Raw genomic sequence first — 23,445 nt, 5'->3', positions numbered from 1 at the left:
TGTTTGACCTAGTCATCCCTTGGGGCGCTCTGGTGAACAAATGTTGACAAATACCTTCGAAGTGAAATCTTTAAGACACTTGCCAACTAAAATACTAGTCAACATAAGGGTGACAAAGTTGCCCAACTGAAAATAAGCCATTTGTTTCATTATTACAAGATTTAAATTAGTAAGACAAAATATTGTAAGAGGGAATTCAAGGAACATTAATTCATAAAATATTTTTTATAAAACTTAATTTAATGATTAGTATAGTCTACACTGTGATTCTTTCTACATACAGTGCTGTTAAAAAGATATCTGTTATTTTCTCCCTGTTACCCATACTTCTAAGCCAGTCTACCCTGAAGTATTTTTGTATTCCATCTTGGGATAAAAGTTTGTATTGTTTCCAGCAAAATTACTACAAAAATCCAGAAACCACGTACAGAAAGATGAAGTTCATCCTAGTATCTAAGAATAGAGCAGAAAATAGCTTTAAGCTTTTGGCTCAGACGCATGTTTTTTTCTAGCATTATGCATACAGAGTGTGTTTTCTAACGTGAATACACACCTCCTCATCAGACAAACTGTACATTCACCTCCTCCGGACATAACATTATCCAAATCCTGTTGTCAAGGAACAATGAGGGATTTGGGATCTATTGCTTACAATTTTACCACTATCATGAATTCATGTCACTTCCTTTGCCTGTGGGGTGCCACAAAATCATAAGAGAACCAATTTAAACTAAAACACAGATGGTCTTCACTTCCAAGAAAGGACCTCTCTCAAGAGGCACATGCAATTCTTCCAATTCTTAACAACATTAACATATTTTAGCAATTTAGGATGATCTCTGTTCTTCTAGGTACAAGAGCAGAGGATGAAGTTGTTTTCCTGGAAAAATGCTACATTAAAATTGGCCAAAGTAACAGAATTTTAGACAAAGTAGTACAATTATAAAGACTGCCATATGGCAACTCTGCTACTGTGGGTGGACACAACATACATACACTTCCTTTCTTCTTTTGCATTCAGACTGGAAGTAAGACTTTGAAATACAACAGCCACATTAGTAGTAATTTAGTGAAATTACACAGGTACTTTTCTAGGTTTAAGACAAAATTGACTATAACATTCATACAGCTAGTACAAGCAAGTGAAAGATTCTCAGAACAGAAAACACTACCAATATTTTCCATATCTTAATAAAAAAAACCATGTAGGTCTCAAACTCTACATATACAAAATAAAGAAACTTAGTGCTAAATGTTGAATTACAAGTTTTTGTAAGTAGTATTTTTTTTTCCAATGTTGAACTTTGCATTGCATGACAACACATTTTATACTAACCTTCATATTTCCTAATCTTCTTGTCCTGTCAACCACAAGTAGCTTCTTAATAAGGTCTCTGTAACAAAGATAAGATTTGTTTTTGTTTTCCGATACAACAACATTTATACTTTTATTTAGTCATTGTGAGCATATTGAGATCTTGGAGCACTTTCTTTTTACCTAATATATTATTTTTACCAAATAATTATTCACTTTTTCCATAATCCAGAATAGTTTCTGTTTCAAGAGTTCAATGCATGAACAGAAATAGATCACCTATCATCAGAGTAAATGATATGAAATTCCCCCTACAGACTGTAGTTTCTAAACAAAAGGATTTGTGAAATATTAGAGAAAGACCAAGCACTCTAGAAGACTGAGAGGGGATTTAATAGTAGCCTTCAGCTACTTGAGGGGTAGTTACAAAGAGCATGAAGTTAGACTTGTGTCAGTGGTGGCAGATGGCAAAGTTACAGCAAGGGAAATTTAGGTTAGATATTATGAAAAACTCTCTCACTAGGAGGGTAGTAAACCACTGGGACAGGCAGAGAGGTTGTGGAATCTCCATCCCTAGAGGGTTTTAAGACCTGGGTAGACAAATCCATGGCTGGAATGATCTAGCTGGGGATGATCCTGCTTTGAGGAGATTGGGACTAGAGGACCTCTTGAAGTCTCTTCCAACTCTAATTTTCTGTTTCTATGAATTCTTCCTTTGTATTTTGTTGGGTTTTCCAAATCTTAAAACACAACTCAGTTCTGCAGAGCACAATTTTATGCAACAAAATAAACAATTAAATAGAAAATTATTTAATATTCTGGTATCAGGTTTTTGTCAAAGATTAGTTTAAATTCTACCTCTGTTAAAACACACACAGAAAATTTGCAAGAACCAGTCACCTGCTTAAAAACAACAGTGAGCTTGTATTTACATGCCTCTGTTCCATTGAAAAAACCCCAAAAGTACAGTTTGAGACATTAATATTGTTTGAGGAACTTTGCACAAAGCCAAATTACATTTAAAAGACAGTAGATTAACAATTCAGAAGTCCCTGGTTAATTAAATACAAGGTACTACTAAAGTGAAAAAACAATGAAGTTAAAAATTTCATTTTGTTGCTCTAACAAACTGAGATTTCACCAACTGAAATTACCTTTTATATACACAGATATAAAAACATAATTTTGCTTGTTGCATATAGTAAGTTGCACTAAATCTTAAAAACTAATTTGACATTTATCTACAGGTTAATTTCCTTCTACGTCAGCAGGGTAAAAAAAAAAAAAAAAAGGTATATTTAAAAATCATTAATTTCCAAAGGGAAAAATAAAAGGTTTAACTTTCTTTACAGTTCCACAGCTCAAGAAGTGTAATGATATTTAAGGTAACTTGCATAGGACTTCAAGGGACTTTAAAGAGGCATTTCTCACTAAAAACTTATAAATGTCAGAGCAATATTTACCTAACACAGCGAATATATTTAACTTTTCAAAAATCAGGTTTTCATAAAGGAGGCATGGTCAGCATGAAATAAATCATAACATCCCACCAAAATAAAGACTGAGCCACAGCTGTTCTAAGTCGTATCAGTAGGGTGTATGAAAGATGTGTGAATTGAATAAGTTTGTCGAACAGCCTACATAGAGAAACTTAACGAGAAAATATTCAATTTTCAAAAATAAAATAATAAAAATTTAAAGCGAAAAAGTGATTTCCTAATCTTCCTTAAGATTTCCAGTCAATTTATATTCAACAATGCAACTAAAGTCATTTGGTAGGCGCATCCTCTTAGAGGAGACCAAAGGATATAACAAGGTGGAAGGGAAGAAATCTAATGACTTGTTTCAAACAAATAAATAAAACTGCCCTAAGGAAAAAAGAAAAAGAGACTGAAAACTGATTCAAATGTCAAACAGAGGGCTACATAGTAAGCTGAACACTGGGTTAAAAACAAAAAGTGGAACTCATTTTTAATATCACTATTATAAGCCACCATTTTATTTATATTTATAGCTGCTTAGGAAATTGAGTTGCGCCACCTTCTTCACCTGCTTCAACATTGGAAATGCAGAAAATACACAGCATGGGAATGAATTAGCTCATCGTTGAGTTGTTACTGAAGCTGTGCAGGTAGGCTATGTTCAAACAGAACAACTATATTTATTACTGTTAGCCATCATTATATTATCCACTTCCTGAAATATATAAGTTCAGTCTCTGATCTGAAGAATTTACAATATAAGAAAAAAACCCTACAGAGTAAGGGCAGAGTGATCAAAGAAGAAGTGGCTGGTACACACATTAATTCCACTTTAAAGAAAAATACGCATAGGGAACTCTCTCTTATCTAGAGATTTCTTACAACATTTTGACAGAAATGGTTTGGAGAAGAGAGTTGAACTATGAGATGATCGATCTAGGCAAGTCAAGAAAGACATTCCACATATCCAGGGTAGGAAGGAAAACAAATAAAATACAGACGTTGTTGAAAACTCAGATAAACTGGAAAACAAAATCAGTGCCAGCGAACAGCAATGTGAAAAACGGCACACTGATAAAGAGAAAAAGCAGATATATGAAGGGCAATATGGGCAGTATCAAGAAGCTTGAACAGTTCAGCAAAGAGGAGAAACCAGCAAGAATATAATTGGACAGGCAGGATAACATGGTCTGATCAACAGCTTATCTCAGGAGCCATATCTTCTACAGAGCTTACAGAATTTCATGAGCATCAGGAAAGTCTAATTTAAAAAATAAGACAGAAAAAAGCCTCTCATAATGAACACAGGAGAACAAGACCATCAAGAACCTCTGGTATCTAAAAAGAAGAAAAGTAAGAAAATTAGTTATTATACACATTGTCGTTCTCCTATGACACTAACTTAACATATGAGAGAGAAGACTCAAAGATAATCCCGAAGCTGAGAATCCAAGCAACAGGAAAGTGTCCGTGACAGAAGGCGGCCAGGTATGGAAGGAAGTGGAATGAGATTAGAATTAAAAAGGAGTTTTGTTCAAGGTGGTGGTGGAAAGCAAGGGAAGAAATATTGACAAGTTGAAAGAAAATGAATAGAGGGGATTGCAGAGAGGGAAGTGGCTGGGAAACAAAAAACAAAATGAAGAAGTGTCAGCCTGGAGAACAGAATAAACCAGTGGTGCTTAACCTTTCGGCTCCATGGGCCAGATGAGTGCCATGTTGCTCATCTGCGGGCCATATCGGGCCCTGGGGCCCAATACCATCTCTCTTCTCTGCATGATGGAATTTGGGCCCTACGGAGCTGGTGCTGTCTCCTCCCACCCTTGAGCACTGGGATTGGATCCCAAGAGCCTTGCACTGTCCCCTCCCAGGCCCCAGCACATAAGGATTTGGTCAGAAAGGCCTGGCACCACTCTCTACATACTGGCACTGGGTCCCAGGAACCCAGTTCTGGCCCTTCCTATCCTCTATGTCCTGGGATGGGGTCCCGAGGTCTGGAACTGCCCTCTCCAAACCTCCCACACTGAGATTGGGCCCTGAGTCCTGGCACTGCTTCCACACAGCCCTGTGAGCAGGGATCAGGCTCTGGATCTAGCACACAGGGTCTGGTGATTTGAAAGCAGGGAAGTGGTGGTGCCACCCCCCCCACCGATAAATTTCTGGACCCGTTTGGAGCCCTGCAGGCCAGATTACATGTTGTTGTGGGCTAGATCTGGTCTGTGGGATGGGCACCCTTGAATTAAACCATGATACTTAATGAGATCACTCCAAAATAAGAAATGGGGTCCTCTGTGGGATTCTGGAAAGAGGGAGTGGAAGAGGAAAGTGATCAGCCAAGAAAGAGCCTTTGAAAACTTGGTGGAAAATGTTCAAAACTATGAAAGAAGTGTATTCAAAGATTGTGATGTGTAATGTAGCCTATGTTCCTTATTGAAGAAGTTTGACTGAATAGAGGACCCTGCACTCACAGGAAGACTGCAGGTCTTCTACAGCACCCAACCTTTTCTGTATGGTACAATGACAACTGCACAACTGAGAGTGTTGAATATAAACAGATGTTGACACAGGCCCCAGCTTTAAATGCTTTCACCACATTAACCTTGTCATCAGGGACAAAAAAAGAACAAATAAAGACTCTGTCCTGTTTATCTTCTGGTTGCATGCCCAGAATTTGTTGCAGACAATATGTTTGGACATGTACACTCCTGAGGTAGCCTATATGAAAAAAAAGTGAGAACAGGAAACAATAGTTAAGTGGTAGCACCACCAGCAGCATTTCAAAGACAACTGTTATTCAAAGATGTGCAGGCCATGGGTGCTGGCTAATCTGAGATGCTGAAATGAAGTATCTGCTGATTTTCTGTGATGAGCTTTTGACAAGCTTCATGAGAGATGTAATTCACATGATGTGCGAGACAAAAAGAAAGTGGAGGTATTAGTGTAAGCTGGCAGATAGTGCCCTGTTCACCCACCCAGTATGAACAACATAAATCCTAGCAACACTAGCAGAGTACACAAAATGGAGAAAAGTATAGTCTGGCTTTAGACATAATACATCTGCAGTGCTATATATGCTCTTATACTGCTATAACAGCTAGCACACTTAGGATAACTGTAGCACCACAAAGATGACAGATCCATTACAAAAAAGTTCCCGTTTAATTTTATAGCACAACACATAGCACATGGATCATTTTAGGACTTTTTGATGCGTCCCCCACATACCACAATGCTCCGTTCTCCCCACCCCTCCATACATCCTCCAGGGAGATGGAGAGAAAGCAGCTTTCTTCCCAAGAGCCCATGATGAGCACAGCTGTAGCTCTGCTTCCTGAAGCTGCTGTTTACAGAGACATTACTGTACCGGGGGAGCAGTAGCTTTGCTGGATAAACGTACTACTTCAGCCACTGGCTAAAGTAGTATCTAGTGTACCAACATATGCAGGAAATTAACTGAGGAAGATATTACCATTTAAGTCTAATTATTTTTCCTCCACTTGGAATTCAAGATTAAATGTAATCCAAAACAGTTTTCAACAGTGTTATAGCATGATATGATATCCTCCTACACAGACACATTAAAACAATGCTGAAGAGATATTTAGAATGATAATGCCATATTTACTCACGTCCCAGACAAGGTTCCCCTCTCACAAACCTCAACCAGCATGGGGAAACAAAGCCTTGTCTTAGATTTAAGTACTGGCCTGGTATGAGTAGCAGCAGCAAGGAGCAGAGATCTGGACTCTCTTGGTCCCCAACAGGGCAGGGGCAGGGAGAGGGAACAAATTTAAGATGACCCTCCAATAATTAAATTCTATATACGAAACATTATAACAAATTTCTAGTTGTTCATGTACAGAAACTAATTATTAGACGGTTGCCTTAAATTTGAATTCACCTCATGTTCAGGTAAAAATTGTAATAAAAACTGGGAATTAGAAAAAAAAAAATCAAAATACTTACTTTACATATAAGTCCAAATGTCTGGGGAAATCAATTTTGCCAGCAAGAATCTTCTGATATATGCCAAATGGGTTGTCATCAAAAAATGGTGGAAACCTATTTGAATAAAACATATCAAAACCATAGTTTTGTTTTTATTTAAGGGGTAAAATATATATAATGGTATTATATCAAAGCAAGTTCTCTTTCCACAAAATTGTGAAATGTATAATTTATTTTCTTTGTATTCATGCACCAAAGAGCAAAGTCAAATACCAAGTTATGGTAGCTATTTTGCAAAGTGGACTTTGTGTATACTGCATGTTGAAAACATACTATAAAACTGAAATTTAAAGAGGACTATTTAATTTTATTACTAAATGTTAAGAAGGGAATTTACAGAGTTGAATGGGTAGAAGGAAATAGAGAGGCCTGGACAAGGGGTGGCTACATTGTACGGGGTGGGAGGGATACGGCACAACTCAGTTACATAGTGAGGGTATAGCCGACTTAGCCCAGAGTGGGGTTGGGTTGGAGGGGTAGGAGAGTTAGGGGCACGACGCTTACAAAGGAGAGAGGATCTATAAATGCCCCGCTCAAGGAAGCCACATTGTTACAAAGTGGTAGGATCTGAAAAGTAAGATCAAGTACAATACCTTACCGGTTACTGTTTGTCACACAGCAGGGAGCAAGGAATGGGGTGGGGGGGAAGGGAAGAGGGCAGGGTAGAAGAGAAGCAAGACAGTGCCCCTGAAGGCAGCAAGGCAGGCAGGAGGAAGGGAGGAGCAAGGAAAGGAGAAGGCACAGGGAGTTGGGAGACTAATACCTAGTACAGAGAAAGCAGTAGGGGAGCTGCAAGGGTCCTAATCCTTCTTCTGGCACTGCAGCCCTGGTCCCTTTCCTGTCATCCGCTGGAGGCATGCACATACCCACCGCTAGCAACGAGCCAAGCTAAGGCTCCATGGACCCTGGTGCAGCCACTTGCAGTCTCCCTGCTGCCTGCCACAAGCAACCCAAGCTCCAGGCAAGCCCTGCCACCCACCATAGAGCCCAGGCTGCTTGTAGCAGGCAGTGAGTGAGGAGCTGAACTGAGGTCCATGGAGCACTGGCCCAGCTCACTGAAGCTGGTGGGTATATGTGCACCTTGGGGCAGATGGCAAGGAAGGGGCCAGGGCAAAATGCCACAAGATGGATTGGGCCCTTCATGGCTTCGCCATAATCTGGCCCAAGGTGCATGTGCACCTGCTACAGGCAAAAAGCCGGGCTGGGACTCCATGGATCTCAGCCTGGCTGTCAGTGGCAGCTGGGGCTTTCCCAGCCCTTTGCTGCCAGCACTAAGTGGCTGATCGGGAGCCAACTGCAGGCAGCTGCAATGAGCCCCCACCACAGCCACACAGAGCCGCAGGCGGCAGCAGCAAACAAGGGGCTTTCCCAGCCCACTGCTGCTGCCTGGAGAACAAGTGACAACATTAGGGGAATTTAATCAATCAGTATTTACATCCCTAGTCCTGAGCATTTTGTTGAGTGGGAAACCTGGGTTCAAAACCACTTTGTATGAGGGAGCCACTAACATATGGGCTAAAAGCCAAGACAGACCTCCCTTCTTTCTCTTCCAGGTCACGCACATGTTCCAACCTAAGGCTATGTATCCAAATGTAGCTGCAATTTGCCTAAGTGGCAAAAAATCTCTTGGACAGCTACACTTGGACACACAGCCTTAGGTGAAAACATATTTTTGAGCTCACTTCTTAATAGTTTTATGACTCCTACATGGAGTAAGATAGGAGCTCAGTTTTTCACTTACATGACTAAAATCCATGTAAGCAACATTTAAGCATGCATTTACTTAATGAATGGTGTGATGGGATCTGCACTCTAAACCCAAGAACCACATCTTCTGCTATGCCTCGCATACATGGCAACATGCACAATTTTGGGACAGGGGAACATATCCCAATTATGTCATTACTACTTGCCAGTGTAGAGGGAGCCTGGAAATGTTCTATTCGGACCCTCCTGCACTGGTAAGCAGAAAGCTGCTGAGTGCCCCTTGCCACACTGAAGCGAGTTTGACATCTCTGATGCAGGCCCAGGCCCAGGCCCCAAAATCAGCTGACTGTGGGTCCAGCCTTGGAACCCTGCTAGGGCTAGTCTTAGAACCCAACCTCATAGCTGGCATCAGGCTGCACACCAAAGATCCTGCCACATATTTAGTTAAAGCTAATATAAAACAGCTACAAAATTATTACACGTTTTGTAGAATAATTTGCTAGCATATCTGGTTTTACTGGGCCATTAATTGCTGGGTTACTATTTAAGACATGATTAACTGGTTCATCTCATAAACATAACATCTGCTAGAGCCCTTAGATATCCCAGGGATAGAACAGAACCTCAGCTTATAACTGTGCACTATGAAACTATCAGGTAAAGAAAGCAATATATGAGTTCCCGTTTTCTTCTCAATGTGAAGATACTATATTCTTATATAGTATATATGCAATCAAACTTGCATTTCCCGAGTTCAGGGGCGTTCAACTTCTGGTCCACGGGTTGGGAAATGTGGCTGGGGCACACTCCCTCCCCCAGCAGGGTCGGATCGGGACCTGGCCACATCGGGCTAGGCTGTCCCCCTCTCCCCTCCCCTTGGCCAGATGGGGCTCCTACAGAATCTGGCCCATGAAGAGATTGGGAACAGTCCATCTGGCCTGTGATCCAAAAAGGTTGAGCATCATTGCCTTATCTTATTCTTATTACTAAACTAAGGAATACCTTGCTAAAATCCAGGTCTATAACAGCCATCGCTCTTCTGCCATCCACTAAACTTGCAACAACAAAATCAGTTTTAGACTGTTTTCCCATGAAAAAGGCAAATGAGAATACAACTGCCTTTTCCTCAGCATGTCCACAGTAAGTGCATTATGTTTCTATATCTGGACATAGGAAGTTAGCTCAGAACAGTGCCTAGGAGCCGAACTAAGACATTTTGGCTCCCTCCTATGAAAGATCCCTGACTGCTGATGCAACACATTGCAGGGAAGTTCTGTGAGAATCTCCATTGTGAAATGGTGAAGAACAGGTAGGAAGGTTAAGTATGCTAACCTAATAGCTCTTGGCATCACAAGTTTTCTGGTCCCTTGCAATCGTAAGTGGCCCACAAATGCTTCCCAGCCTGTATCAACTTACCCTAACAATGAAACTCTAAGGTGGAGGATATAGTGGGTGCTCACCCTTAGCACCCTTTCTCAAGCCTGTTGGAGACCAAGAGAGGGCATTGAGGACGACTCCAGAACAGACTCGCAGACAAACTTCTGGGTCTGGAGCGTGCCTGTGGAGTTAGGTACCTGGAGCATGTCAGCTTCTCCAGTACCTTAGAATGTAGCTCCCATCATATAAACCAGCATTTGTAGGGCTCATAGAGAAAAGGGAGAAAGCTTATTGCATCTTGCCAGTACTGAATGCCTGGGGTCTTTCCTGGATCCCAAAGATACTCAGGTATGGGCCAAAGAGACTGCTTTTTCTGACTCTCACTTAGTGTTCCACATTCTCAGTTTTTACTGATTTTCATTGCTAAATTCCCCAATTTTTTGTCACTCAGTTTTTACTGATTTACACCTGCTTTTCAGTTCAAATCCCTGATAACTGGCATGAGTGGGAAATGGTCGGTAAGCTAAAAGTGCCAGTGTGTCAGTTACCTGAGGCACCGGTTTCCGGCTGGAACTGTGTGGAGGGGCCGGCGGCCCGGAAGGGGGGGTGGCCACATCCACTATATAAGGGCACAGTGCACCTGGCTCTGACTCAGGGTGAGGTAAGGCAGGATGGGCTGCAGGAATTACGCTTGGGGGAGAGCTGTACCACACCGGTTTTAGCTTCGGCCCTGCCCCAGGTGCTGGGAGCTGAGCCCCTCGATTTTTCCCCCTCGAGTTAAACCATTTTTTCCCCCCGTTTCCTCTATTTATTCTGATTTCATCCTGATTTTTACATTTTGAAGACAACCCTGAAAAATTCCTGGACTTTTCTTTTTTTTTAAAATAAAAACTGAGAACGTGGAACACTATTCATACTACTTTTACTGTTAAGCATTTCATTACATTCTGCTTAAGATCCTTTTTCACTTTTGTGATAAAGTACATGAAGTAGAACTCTGTTTCCCACACTCCCAAGATGCCTCATCTTTGGCTCCTAGATAAAGTAGAGAAGCCACTTTTGAAGGTAATAGACTCATAAAACGGTCTTTGAGGAAAATGGGAAGGAGAAGCACTGAATGGAAGTGTACCTAGGTGACAACAGTGCACTATGACAGCAGGACAACGATAGCTAATGTTATCAGGTTGCGACAGCTATACAGACATGATGGAATGGAGCAGGCAGTTTCTGAAAATACCAGAGACTTCAGATCAGTTCTGGTGAGATGTCAGGCATCCCCTGTCAAATAGGTCATTGAGCTGGTCCAAGTTGGAACTTCTGAAGTCCAAGATACAGTAGTCAGTCTTGGGGGTATCTCATGGTAATAACACTGAAGTTGGGGAACATTACCTATTTGTAGGGATCTACCAAATTTGCAATCACATGATTTTTGCAGAAACCGCACATTTGGGCAGGCTCTGCAAACAAACTAAAAAGCAGACTCTGTCATTTTGGCAGGCTCACTTTAAAACAAAAACAAAAACCAAGTTGCAAGCTGTGAAGCCCTGCAGTCCTGAATCAAAGTGGGGGGACGGGAGCAAATCAGAGACTGAGCTTGTGACACAGATTCAGTCTCAGAGACCGTTCAAGGCTAGTTAGGAAAGCAAAAAGATTTTGGCGTTAGCTTTTAAAGCAGTCATAGGCAGGCTGCTACAGCATGGTGCAGCCTGAGGGGGATTCTTCAGCACGCCCATTGAGAAGAAATCCTCCAAGACAGCCAAATACATTTCAGTGCTGGACTGTGTAAGATAGTACCCTGCAGGCATGTTGCACACGGATGGAGGCAGACTGTTCTGTACTGCCTGTAATATAACTCTGGATGCGTCAAGGAAAGGAAAACCCAGTATAGAGAGACACTTAAGAGTCCAAGGCATACATGAAGCAAAAGGCTGTTGCAAAGGCTGAAGATCAGAGCAAAAAAAAGTGACTTGTGATTGTATCTTCACTCCTTAAAAGGTCCATGGAAAGCAGTATGGCAAGGCAAGAGGTGGCATTTTCCCTTGTGGAAGCTTTTGTGACAACAAACATCCCACTGGAAAAACTTGATCACCCCAAATTAAGGGATTACCTGAACCAAAACATGCCAAATGCCAGCAGTTTTCCACTTGCCAACAAGATTCATCAAGACTGTCTCCCTACAATGACTGCTTTGTAAGTACAATCCATAAAAGCTGCACTGGCAGAGTATGACGACTCCTCCATTGTGGCTAATGAAGCCACCAACCCTCAAGATAACTACATGCTACATAATTTATTGTACCAAAGAGCTGGACTGACTGGGACCTGCCTGTGTTTCAAACAGAGCCAGTCGACCTCACATCTGTCAATTTTTCTACCACATCTCATGAAGGTATTTGTCAACTACGGCATAGAATTTAACAAAATCTCAGTATTCCTGTCCCACAACGCCATGTACATGTGCAAGGCTTTCTCTGAAGTGCTCTGAGGAATGCAGTACATGTCATCGGTAATGCACATTCTGTCTTCATTAAGTGACATCTGGTGCATGCAGTTCCCTGATGTGGGTAGCCTGGCATCTTCCTTCCAGAAAGTCTTCAAGCCTTGTCCCGGCCGCAAGAGATTTTGTCGCCTGTCAAAGTGGGAACTCACATGGCAGTGTGCCACTGCCACCAGAGCCTGGGAATTTGTGGTTCAACATGTTCTGTTACTCTGCCAAGCATATGTGGTACTACTAGCAGTTTGTGAGTAAAGAGCTGCAAATTGCATTCAGCACACAATGCATGCTTAAGTTGCGCAGTCTTTTAAGGTGAGGTGACATTCAAAATCAAGTGATGTTTTTGGCTGACAATACCACCTGGTTCAGGGAGCTTCTGATGTGGTCTGAAGGCTGGCAGGCTGTGATCCACCAAGAACACAAGCTGATTTGATAAGTTATGTCAAAGATAGGGCAGAGTAAAAATTGTCAAGCTGTCCTTGTGAAAACCAGCAGTCAGGAACTGTTCCAAACTGTTCCAGACAATAGCTGTGAAGCTGAACCAGTACTAGAAGGCACAACCCATCACTGCAACCGTGGTTCAGACAACTGGCTATCTCCTTCCTTAGTGCTGTTCGGATTTTGGACCCCAACGAGGTGCTTGTTCTGAGTTGTGAACCTCAGCTACTAAATGGAATGGCGAAAAGAGCATGGCAACGAATGCGATGCTTATGTGAACTTTGTCAAAGAGTGTCAGATGCCCGTGTCTGTGCCTGTGCTCTGTGCCTGTGCGCAACCAGTTTACACATCTCTGTGCTCTGGCCAGATGCTGTTTCACCATTCCAACAACTCAGCGGATGCTGAGCATGCCATCTCAGTGTACAGATAAGCATTCACCCAAAAAAGATGGAGAATGTTTGCAGCAACTACAGCTGAATGCCACATGCTCACATTTAATAGCCAGCATGAATTGCCCCTCTCATGGTTAGCATTCAGTTTAAGTGAAGTGCTTTTTATAATGCCCTTTAATAAAGTGTACATAGTTGGTATTTGTTAATAAAGTATATATAGTTGATATTAGTTACAACTCATGTTATATATAACTTTCTTTTAATAAGATATTTCAGTTTATAACTAAGTGCTGATGGTGCTTAATAACCAAGAATCCTGGTTTTCTCCGATATAAAAAAAAATCCTCAATTTTTGGATTAAAAAAAGTAAATCAAAATCCACATTTTTCCATGATCAAAATGAAATGTTTAATGGAAAACTGTGGATTTTGGATTACATTATTTTCATTCAAAAATTGGGGATTTTTTTAATTGGAAAAAACCAGGATCCTTGTTAATAACACATCAATTAATGGCTTTTGTCTTAAATCGGGGAAGTAAGTTGCACCGAGTCAGGTTTAAGTTGGATATTAGGATAAACTCTCTCACTAGGAGGGTGGCGAAGCACTGGAACAGGTTACCCAGAGAAGTGGTAGAATCTCCATACCTGGAGGTTGTTAAGGCCCAGTTTGATAATGTCCTGGCTGGAAAGATCTAGTAGGGTATGGTCCTGCTTGAGCAGGCGGTTGGACTGAAGTCCCATCCAACTCTAATTTTCTATGATTAATGGCTTAATTCCCTGATGGCCTTAGTCTCCATTGACGGAGACACTGCTAAGCAATTTAAGCCATGGTTTGGGGCCACTTGGCAATCTATGGGGAGGGGCCACGGCCTCTCAGCCAATAATAGCTAAACTCAGCCCAAGAAAATGATGGATGGTCTCAGGATCTGCCCACAAAATTAGCTATTCGCATTCTCGATTTCAGTAGACCCTTACCTATTTGCAATGGATCCTTGTAGGACATTGTGTAAGGACCCGGTACGAAAGTTCCCAGGAACCACAGGGATTCTTGAGGGATTAACACATTTTACTGGTTAAAGAGTTCCACTGCCTTGAAAACCAGATTCTCAACTTTATCCCAAACTTTGCTTGGGATATTCAACACATGGAGAAATAAAGCCCATTTCATTGTGATGTCCATGGATGTCAACAGTCCAACTGAGAAACATCTCTGGCCCAACTTGGCCATTTTCCTGAGACCATCAGCTCCTTTATCTCTTTTACTTAATCCCAGCAATACTGCAGAATTTGACAAATGGTGTTTGATACTTCACCAAGCAGTAGCGAGTTAGGTGTGTCCAGAAAAGTATAACAGTTTTAGTGAATTTTATTAATAAGCCTACTAAAGACAATTTTTCTTGCTCTGCAAAGATAATTAAAGATTCTGCATTTGTGAGTATAAAACCATTCAAAGTCATCTGGGTTCATCAATTCCTCTTCACACATATTTAGAGCTGTTTCTCAGGCTGGACACAGTCCTTTAGCTGCTTCCAGGATTCCCAAATTAAACAGGGAGAGCTAGCTAATCTTGCAGGTACCGTCATATACAGAACAAAGAGTTTGTAAGATCTGCCCTGCAAAGCTGTCATCTCAATGCCCAGGGTCAGGGTAATCTTGGACAAGATTTCTAGAACCCTCTAAAATAATCTATTTTTATTGCAGACAGGCAACAGTGCCACTTCCTTTTCATTTGGCATGGTCCTTCAAAGTGTGTGGGGGGGAGGATGGCTTGCCATGCTATCTTTGAGGTTTTCTTCTCATGGCAAGAGTGAAACCAGCAAGTAATAACGGAACAATGATGGCAAGGAAGAGTCTGTCTTCTTCAAAGTGCAGTAAAAAGGGGTGCTTTGGAACTGGAATTTTAGTCTTGTTGAACCCAGAAACACTGCTGGGGGGAGGATATGGATAATTCTGTCCAATGCTCAGCACACCATGGGTACTGATATTGGAATCTGTATTTGATCTCACTCCAATTGTTTAGGATAGGGGTTGACAATCTTTTGACACTGTAGGCTGGAACTTGTGGCCTGTGGCAGGAGGCTGGGTTACAATCTCCACCTCTTGGAGGGCTCAAGCTGCCAGAACATACCCTCACTGTAAATACCCAGGTCTGTCTGCAGCAAGGTAAGCACAGAAACAAGACAGTAGTGAAAATAGCTGTAGAGAAAGGTGTCACAGACCAGACAGGCAGCTTGATGTAACTGTGTGCCACCCACGGCAAGGCTAAACCTTCCCAGTCAGATCCAGCCCATGGGCTATAGGGCTTAGAAACTGCCTTAAAAATGACATTTCATGTTTCCAGCTTGTACTTCCTTTTCATCTTATGGAATGATACATAAGCTCAGACAGACCATGCAAGCTGGTGGTCTTGTTTATAACTGGGGATAAACACTGGCTTTATTGCTTGAGGTGTAAAAACTGCTGACATGGGAGATTTAAGTAGGTAGTACTGTGGCTGTCAAGGCTGAGATTGCTGGAATTTAAGATAAAGCAGTCAGTGCAGAGGCTTTGAGCACCACAGCCTTCACATCTCTTGACCTACTTAATGTTACTGGTGTCATTTCTGTTCTCTTTCAATTTTTTTCCAAGTGGCAGATCCTAATGAGAAGTGAAAGAGTGTTAGACAATTATGATTTCATTTGTCCTTGTTCTGGTCATAGTTCTTGCTCCAAAGTGGCCTGACTTGACTGCTTTAGCAGAAGCAACTGGACTGAGATGAGCTGATCATCCCTAGACATGTGGGTCCAGGAACAGGCTCCTAAGTAGAAACATCTTTGGCTGACTCTGCCTTCAATGGAATCAGCACATGACAGGACAGAAACAACTTGGACTTCATCTCACTGCAGTGGGGAGGTTACACTAATGTCACTGCCCTCCAAGTCCTTTGAAGAAAAGTATAAAGAAAAATGTCTTAAACTGAACAAGTCAAAAACACACTCTTAAGTTATCTGATGAGCAGTAGGTTAGACCCTGATGCTGAATTTTGTCTCTCATGGCAAGCAGTAAGCATACCAAAGAAGTCTCAAAGTTGGACCTGTCCTTTATGCCCTTTCACAGGAGCACAAAGTGGCACAAGCCACGTGCACAAACCTATTAAAAATAAATAAAAATCCAGTGTTATACAACTGTAACAGGTTCTACACTGACAGAGACTTGACGAGCCTGAACTTGTGTACATAAGCCCATGGTTTGACCATAGCGCTGTATGGTAGTGAGGGCCAACCTTTTTGGCTAGGAGGCTATTTATGAATTAGCCATGTACTCTCCAAGTACCACTCCAATCTCCTTTTTCTCTTTGACCAACTATACTGCTTTCTGCCTCCTGCCCTGTGCTTCCTGCCTAATCTCCTGCTCTGTTTTCTGCTCCTGCCTTATCTGCTATTGTGCTGCCTATCCCCTCCCTGACCTGCTGTGTGCCGCACAACGAGGCTGCCCATGTCATTTGTGACACTTACACTGCAGGCCGGCCATCCCTGTTGTATAGTAACATTACTAGTAAAATTCCATTAATTTGGCTTTAGAAAGTACATTTCTGCAGACATGCAGTTAACAAAAAAGAATAGAATACCATATAAAAAAAATTTAAAAAATAGATTTTGCACAACTAACTACAAGTGGTTATGTATTTTCAATACAATAAACAAACAGCTGAGAAAAGAGGATGTACACTTGTAAATCAGTATCTTCTTTACACAACATTTTTTAATTTTAAATTTAATGTGTAACTTAAAAACAATAAAATTCATTTAAAAATTTTACACAAATAAAGTCATATTCAAATAACTTCATTGTAAAAACAATTTTCTTAAGTGGTAACAATAGCTTGACATTTGCTTTCTAAGACACTGCCATCTAGTGAATTCAAAATTACCAAATTTAAACTTAACGTATATGTAGCCAACCTAGAAGCCATACACAACTTTCCTATTCTTCTTCTTTTTTTTTTTTTTTAACATGGACTAAGTTGTCATATTTACGCCAATTTAAGATGAGGGGCTTCCCCTCCCCCAATTCACCATGAGCGGGGGGGGGGACTTGTCTTAAATTCAAGTATAAGTGGTGGGTGCAGTGGCTGCGGCTCCAACTCTCACCTCAAGCCCAGAGTCAAAGATGGAGCTAGAGCTACAGCTAAAGCTCCCTCTTTGCACCAACTGCCTCATACAGCCTCTGCTCTCCCCACCATCCATCTCCCCACCATTTACCTTCCCTTTGCTCTGGCCCAAAGCAGGGAGCATAGAGCTTAGCCAGGGCCCAGGACAGGCAGCAGAGACCTCTGGCCCTAGCACAGCCACATAGTAGGAGCAGCAGTGGCAGCTCTGGCCCCAGCTCTGGGGATGGACTGAAGCTGCCACCACTGTAACAACTGCTGCATGGTCTATGCTCCCTGGCCCAAGCTTGAGCAGGGCTCCAGCAAGAGCCAGACTTGCAGCAAGCACTACAGGAGAAGCAGGAATCGGTGGGCAAAGGCACAAGGCAGGCACCAGGTAGAGTAGCTGGGAAGAGCTCAAGCTGGGGGTACAGGCACAGCTGGGGCAGACACAGGGCATACAGGCACTGGGAGGGGAGCAGACAGACAGGGGAACAGGTGGTGGGGAGGACAGGCTGGGGGACAGCAGGGTCATGGCATCAAGCCATCTGACTCCCCTGCTGCCTACCCCACTACCACCTGCCTTCCTGCTTCCATTTGCCCTACTGCAGGTCTAGAATCTAATCAAATAATTAGATTCTAGACCTGGAAAATTTATACATTATCCATGTCTAAAGTATAATTATTGGAGGGTCATCTTAAATTCAGGGTTGTCTTGAATTTGGGTAAATATGGTACTTTTCTTTAATCCAGAGGAAGCAGTAATGTAATGTAATTTTATGAGTATACAAAAATGCATGAATACAATCCATTTTCCTATTGACTGTGTTCAAACTCTAGTAAGACATGAGAGATTGTTACAATTGTTACTTCCATAACACCAACATTACAGATATTTTAGAGAATGCCAAGAGCCTTTTTTACTGTACAAATGCTAGGTATAAGCCTAAATCCCTTCTGCAAAGCCTAAATCTTGCAGTGAAATAAACTGAAGTGTGAGAAAACACAGAGTTTTAGCTTAACTTAGTTTTATTTAAAAATAAAGAAACTAAAAAGTTAAAATGCGTTTCCCTCAATGCTCCTAATTCTCCTCTGCATAGTGAGACAAGAATTAGTCTAGATTGCAAAAAGGTTTAATTTAGATACGAGATATTTCAAACTTGTTATCCAGACTATTACAATTAAGGAACAAAAGTCTTTCTTAATAGTTAGCATGCATTTAATATCACTAAAGAAACTTACCCTGACAACATCTCAAATATCAGAATCCCCAGAGCCCACCAATCCACTGCTCTTCCATGACCTTTACTCTGAATGACTTCTGGTGCTAAGTATTCTGGTGTGCCACAGAGAGTCCATGTCCTAAGCAAAAAAAAAACCCCAAAACCAGAGCCAAGATTATTTTTTTATATTTTGAAAGTACCGGACTCAACTTTTAAATGAATATGATAAACAAACCAACACAAAGTTTAGAAGTGGTAAAGGTCACAGCTCTAAACATATGCTATGCACAGCAAGATGAGGCGAGAAACACTGATGTATTCACACCAAGCCAAAACACAGCGTTATGGTCATCTAACCTCCTGTAACAAAGGCACAAGGGAGTAAAAGGGTTCTCCTGGGATCAGACAAAACTAGGGAAAATTCTGGAAAGAGACCAGACTTCTTGTGCAGTGCTCTTTTTGCTAAGCTTTACTGCCTTGGATATTCTCCTGACAAATTGTCTAAAACCAATAGATGTCCACAACCCTTTTATAAGATAAGATACCTTTGTCAAGTTTTCAAATAAAGAATAAGACCTATTTCTTAACTTTCTGGTTTGACTCATGGCTCATCTACTATTTTTTCAGTATGTAGCAAAAATGTATTTCATTGCTAGCATTTTGAAATGCACCTTTACAACCTTGTAAATATAGGGGATAGAAATTGAAGTAATGAATGTTTGTCAAGTGGTAATTTTGCTGTAAATGGTAAGTACAATACACTGGATTCACTGATGTAATGAACTAGGAATCCAAACTGTTCTCCATGGACAGAAATATCTGTGCTAAAAATAACTTGCAGAATTTGACTGGCGCACTATTTCTTTTATAGCATGAAAATAACATGTTTTCCTTGTTCTTCCTTTTCAAAAGTTAAACTTGTCTGAAATTATGCAAGCAAAAGATAAAGAAAGAAATTTCTGGAGCTGAAGTAGAAATTGGCAGGTACATATCGCAAGTATTATCTTCTTGTTAATTAAAAAAAAACAAAACATTCCTAGCAGAAATGAAAAAAATGAGTTTATAACTGATTATTCCACTGTTATCCTGGGATAAACTAAAACAAGTATCACATTTTCAAGAAGTATTTTGATTTATGTTTTCTCTACTGCTCAACTAAAATAGGGAATATCGTAGATCTGAAAAGAAATAAGGGCTCAAACAAAATTGTTTTAACAATAGACAAAACTTTCACCTTTCATTTTCTTGCTGTCCACTTATGCCACCTTTTCTCTCTCTGTCCCCTCCCCCTCCCTGATCCCCACCAACCAAGATGGAATAAACCCCTCTATTCCTTTTACCAACTGAAAAATCAGATCCTCAAAATTTAGATCCTGGTCTCCCAAGACTACCAATATATTTGCAGAGAGATTAAAAGCAACACTATAGGCACAACTGAAAACCCTGGGTGTATCTTAAAAACAAAACAACAAAAATGTGTATTTTAGGAGTCAGACCTGAGATATTCGTTTAAAATGTCAGGTTCAACTCCTAACATACACTTTCCCCCAACTTTTTTGTTTTTTGTTTTTCTAAAGGATTATAGTGAGACAATTTCTTAAAAGAAAAAAAAGGAAAATACCCTCTACTGTCATGACTTAAATGTATTCATTCATATTGTCTGAGAGAGTGAAAGTTAAATATACTGTGCTCCAAGAAAATTGTTAGAATATCTTTTCAATAACAGGCCACACATCTAGCATTTACTGAGATTAATTATTATCCAAAAGATTTCTTTTCTACCATATACAACTGACGGTTTCACTTTAACACTACGAAAGTGTCATACCATATTTTCTAATCCAGTACACACAAACATATAACCAGGCTCAACACTGCTTTACACACTAGTGCCATCTAGTAGTTGTCTGGACAATAACAAGAGTGCACTAGAAGTTATTAAATAAATGTTAAATTAAGATTTTATACTGATTTGCCAATTACTGAAAATACTATAAAAGAGACTCCTAATTTTATCTGTGAACTTCTACATACAAAACAACTCATGAGAGACTAGAATCTCTTGGATTCTGCCCTTCACAATTTATTAGTAGTAAGATTTGATTTAAATATAGAAAGCTCTGGCTAACTTTTCAGCCTGACTTTCATTACATAAATGGGTATTTTATTGAAAACGCTAAAATTAAAATGATCTGTTTTCATAAATACCAAGCACTTAGTAATGGTTACAATAATTTCTAACAGGAAAAGAAAAGCTGTAGCTAAGAAAGATTATTACATTATGGAGTCCATGGTCAAACCTGACTATCACGTTTAATTATTACCCAACAGGCCATCTGTTCCTTCTGCCAATTTTACCGCAAACCTTTTGTGTTTGCAAATTGCTTACAAAGGTTTGGAGGGGGAATGTCAGTTCTGTTATGCTGTGTATGACATATTCCTCATATAATATCCTTCTATGTTTACTTGCTCTTTCTCTTTTCCAGAATGTATAAAAAAAGGAATCCCCTCCATGCTTTAGGAACAGGAGCAATGTTATAATATATGTAAAAAAAATGCTTTTATATTTTAATTTCACCACCTTGGTCAACTTTATTTTCCCAGACTTTCTGTAGAATAGCCCTAAAGCAGACAGGAAAAAAGGGTGATTCACATTTTGAAATTCTGGAAGATTTTAATATCTCAAGTTTACAAGGCAGGAGTTAAGGTAACTGAAAGGTAAGGAAAATATACCATGTTGGATTATAGACAGATTTTCTAACTATAAATACTCTTTATCAAATATAAATCAGAATGAGTTTTGGTCAGCTTTTCTAACTAATATTTATTTAACTATCCCTAAATAAGTCAAAATATTAGACAATTTAAGGTATTTTAGGATTTTATATTACCACCCATTGGAACAGCATCTGAACACTTACTACATAATACCCCACTGGCAACAGTGAAATCCCTAGTAAACATCTTGGAGTCTGCCCCTCCTGTATCAGCAATAGGGAGAGAAACCTGTAATTCTTTCATGGATTTTCTTTGTAGGGAAGAGGTAATTTAATGAATTAAAATATTTAAGAATTCTAATGCCATTTAACATTTTTTGTCATAGCATAGATTTTTGGGTAAACTGTTGTATCAACTTTATCAATATTATTCTTGAAAAGGTCTCAGTGGTTCACAAATGGTGGTTTTTCCTGGATTTTTTCTGGCTTCCACCTTAGCTGTATCTCCTTAATAGCGAATGTTTTGTTATCAGTCCTCAGAAGCTTTGCCCTATAAGAAACGTTCTTAATTTTATTTTATGAAAACCCTAGACACTTTACAGAGAAAGGGAAAAAAATCCACCAGCTTCTGGCCTGAGCTCACTTAAAATTCGTTTAGTTTGTAGGAATTTTTGAATAGTTCTACCAATTTAAATAGAGGTTTGATTTAGTCCTTCTAATCCAAAGCCCCAGTCCTGAATGCTGTTCAGCATAAGCAAACCCTGTATCCAGTCATCACTCCATTGAGCTCCATATCTAGAATGGGATGATCCACAGAGACTTATTGCAGGATTCAAGCATATGCAAACAATAATTATCAACCTGCATTAAAACTTACCTTTGACACACCTCTGCTGTATCTAATATAGTGCTTGCATTTCCAACAGAAAAACAAATTTGTTAAGTGTCCAATACATTTGCTAAATACAAAAGGAGCTTATTTAAACAATACTGTGTAGACATCTTGAAAAATATCTAAATAACATTATACTACTGTTAACAGTTTCAAAGAGTATGGGTGTTAAAATGTTTTTGAGTACTGCTTAAACCCCCCCCCCCCCAAAAAAAAAAAAAAACAACACAACTTCTATGACAGGGGCAGGCAATTATTTGAGGAGGAGGGCCACTTAGTGAGTTTTGGCAAGCCATCAAGGGCCACATGACAGGCAGCCCAGGGCAGATAAACATTAATCTTCTTAATTTTTTAGGGGCCTCGTGGCGGGCTGCATCTTCCCTACCCCTGTTCTATGAGCTAGTTTAATTTTGTGAAAAACATACCAGGTTGAACATTAAAGTTTCCTGTAAGGATGGAGGCCTTACCATACCAACGTGAAACACATTTAAGTAAAGGCACAGGCTTTCTCTACCTCTGAGTTGCATTGTCTATATATTAGTGGTGTGTCATTTAAATCACAGAAGAATGTGGAGTTGGGGTTACTTCTTTTAACTGAAAATTGGGTATTTTATTTATTTTTTTGTAATCAGAGAACCAGGATCCCTGCCTATCATTTAGAACAGCTTCCATCTTAGAACCTAAAGAAGAGGTTGTTAGGGATTATACAGATTGCACAACCCATTCAGGATGGTACAGCTTAGACTCTTACCCAGGGTGGACTGATCTGGGTACCATTTTGGTTCCATCTGTAAGCCTTACCTTTGCTTCAAGATGGTTTAAGTTGGTATATGGCCACTATTCTTACAGGATACTTTTAATACTCAAGCTGTTGCGCTGTCCACATTTTTGGATATTACAGAACCATAAGCCAAGGTGTTCGCTTGTGTTTGACTAGTATAATTATAACAAACACTTTTATAGGCCATGCAGGAGAGAAGAACTCTATGTGGTCCCTTTCGTACGACCCACCCTGCATATAGACTTGCTGCAATCTGATCTGTGACAGCCAACTTATCTACCTAAATAAAGGGTAGTAAAAAAATAAAATAAAATCACAGACCAAAAATAATGGAAAATAGGGAACAATACACTTAGTTAGGATAAATGAATTAGTTTCTAGGGTCGGAAGGGACCTGAGCAGATCATCTAGTCCGACTCCCTGCCATGGCAGGAAAGAATACTGGGGTCAAATGACCCCAGCAAGATGTTCATCTAACCTCCTCTTAAACACCCCC

At 40.3% G+C, this 23,445-nt stretch overlaps 1 protein-coding gene across 1 annotated transcript in view; it reads right to left on the bottom strand.

Annotated features, from left to right (window-relative positions):
• PRKX (protein kinase, X-linked) overlaps positions 1-23,445 on the bottom strand; it is a 43,067-nt gene that overhangs the window by 10,123 nt on the left and 9,499 nt on the right. Inside the window, exons 3-5 of the mRNA XM_019529367.1 lie at positions 18,579-18,698; positions 6,760-6,855; positions 1,337-1,394 (exon numbers count right to left, since the gene is read on the bottom strand). Of these exons, the coding sequence (XP_019384912.1) occupies positions 1,337-1,394; positions 6,760-6,855; positions 18,579-18,698 (274 nt within the window). The remainder of the gene's footprint in view (positions 1-1,336; positions 1,395-6,759; positions 6,856-18,578; positions 18,699-23,445) is intronic.

The sequence above is a fragment of the Crocodylus porosus genome, unplaced genomic scaffold (assembly GCF_001723895.1).
Source record: "Crocodylus porosus isolate Cpor-Errol unplaced genomic scaffold, CroPor_comp1, whole genome shotgun sequence".
NCBI classification, from domain to species: Eukaryota; Metazoa; Chordata; order Crocodylia; family Crocodylidae; genus Crocodylus; species Crocodylus porosus.
Note: the sequence above shows the minus strand (reverse complement) of the source record. Positions and strands in the feature narration are given on the sequence as shown.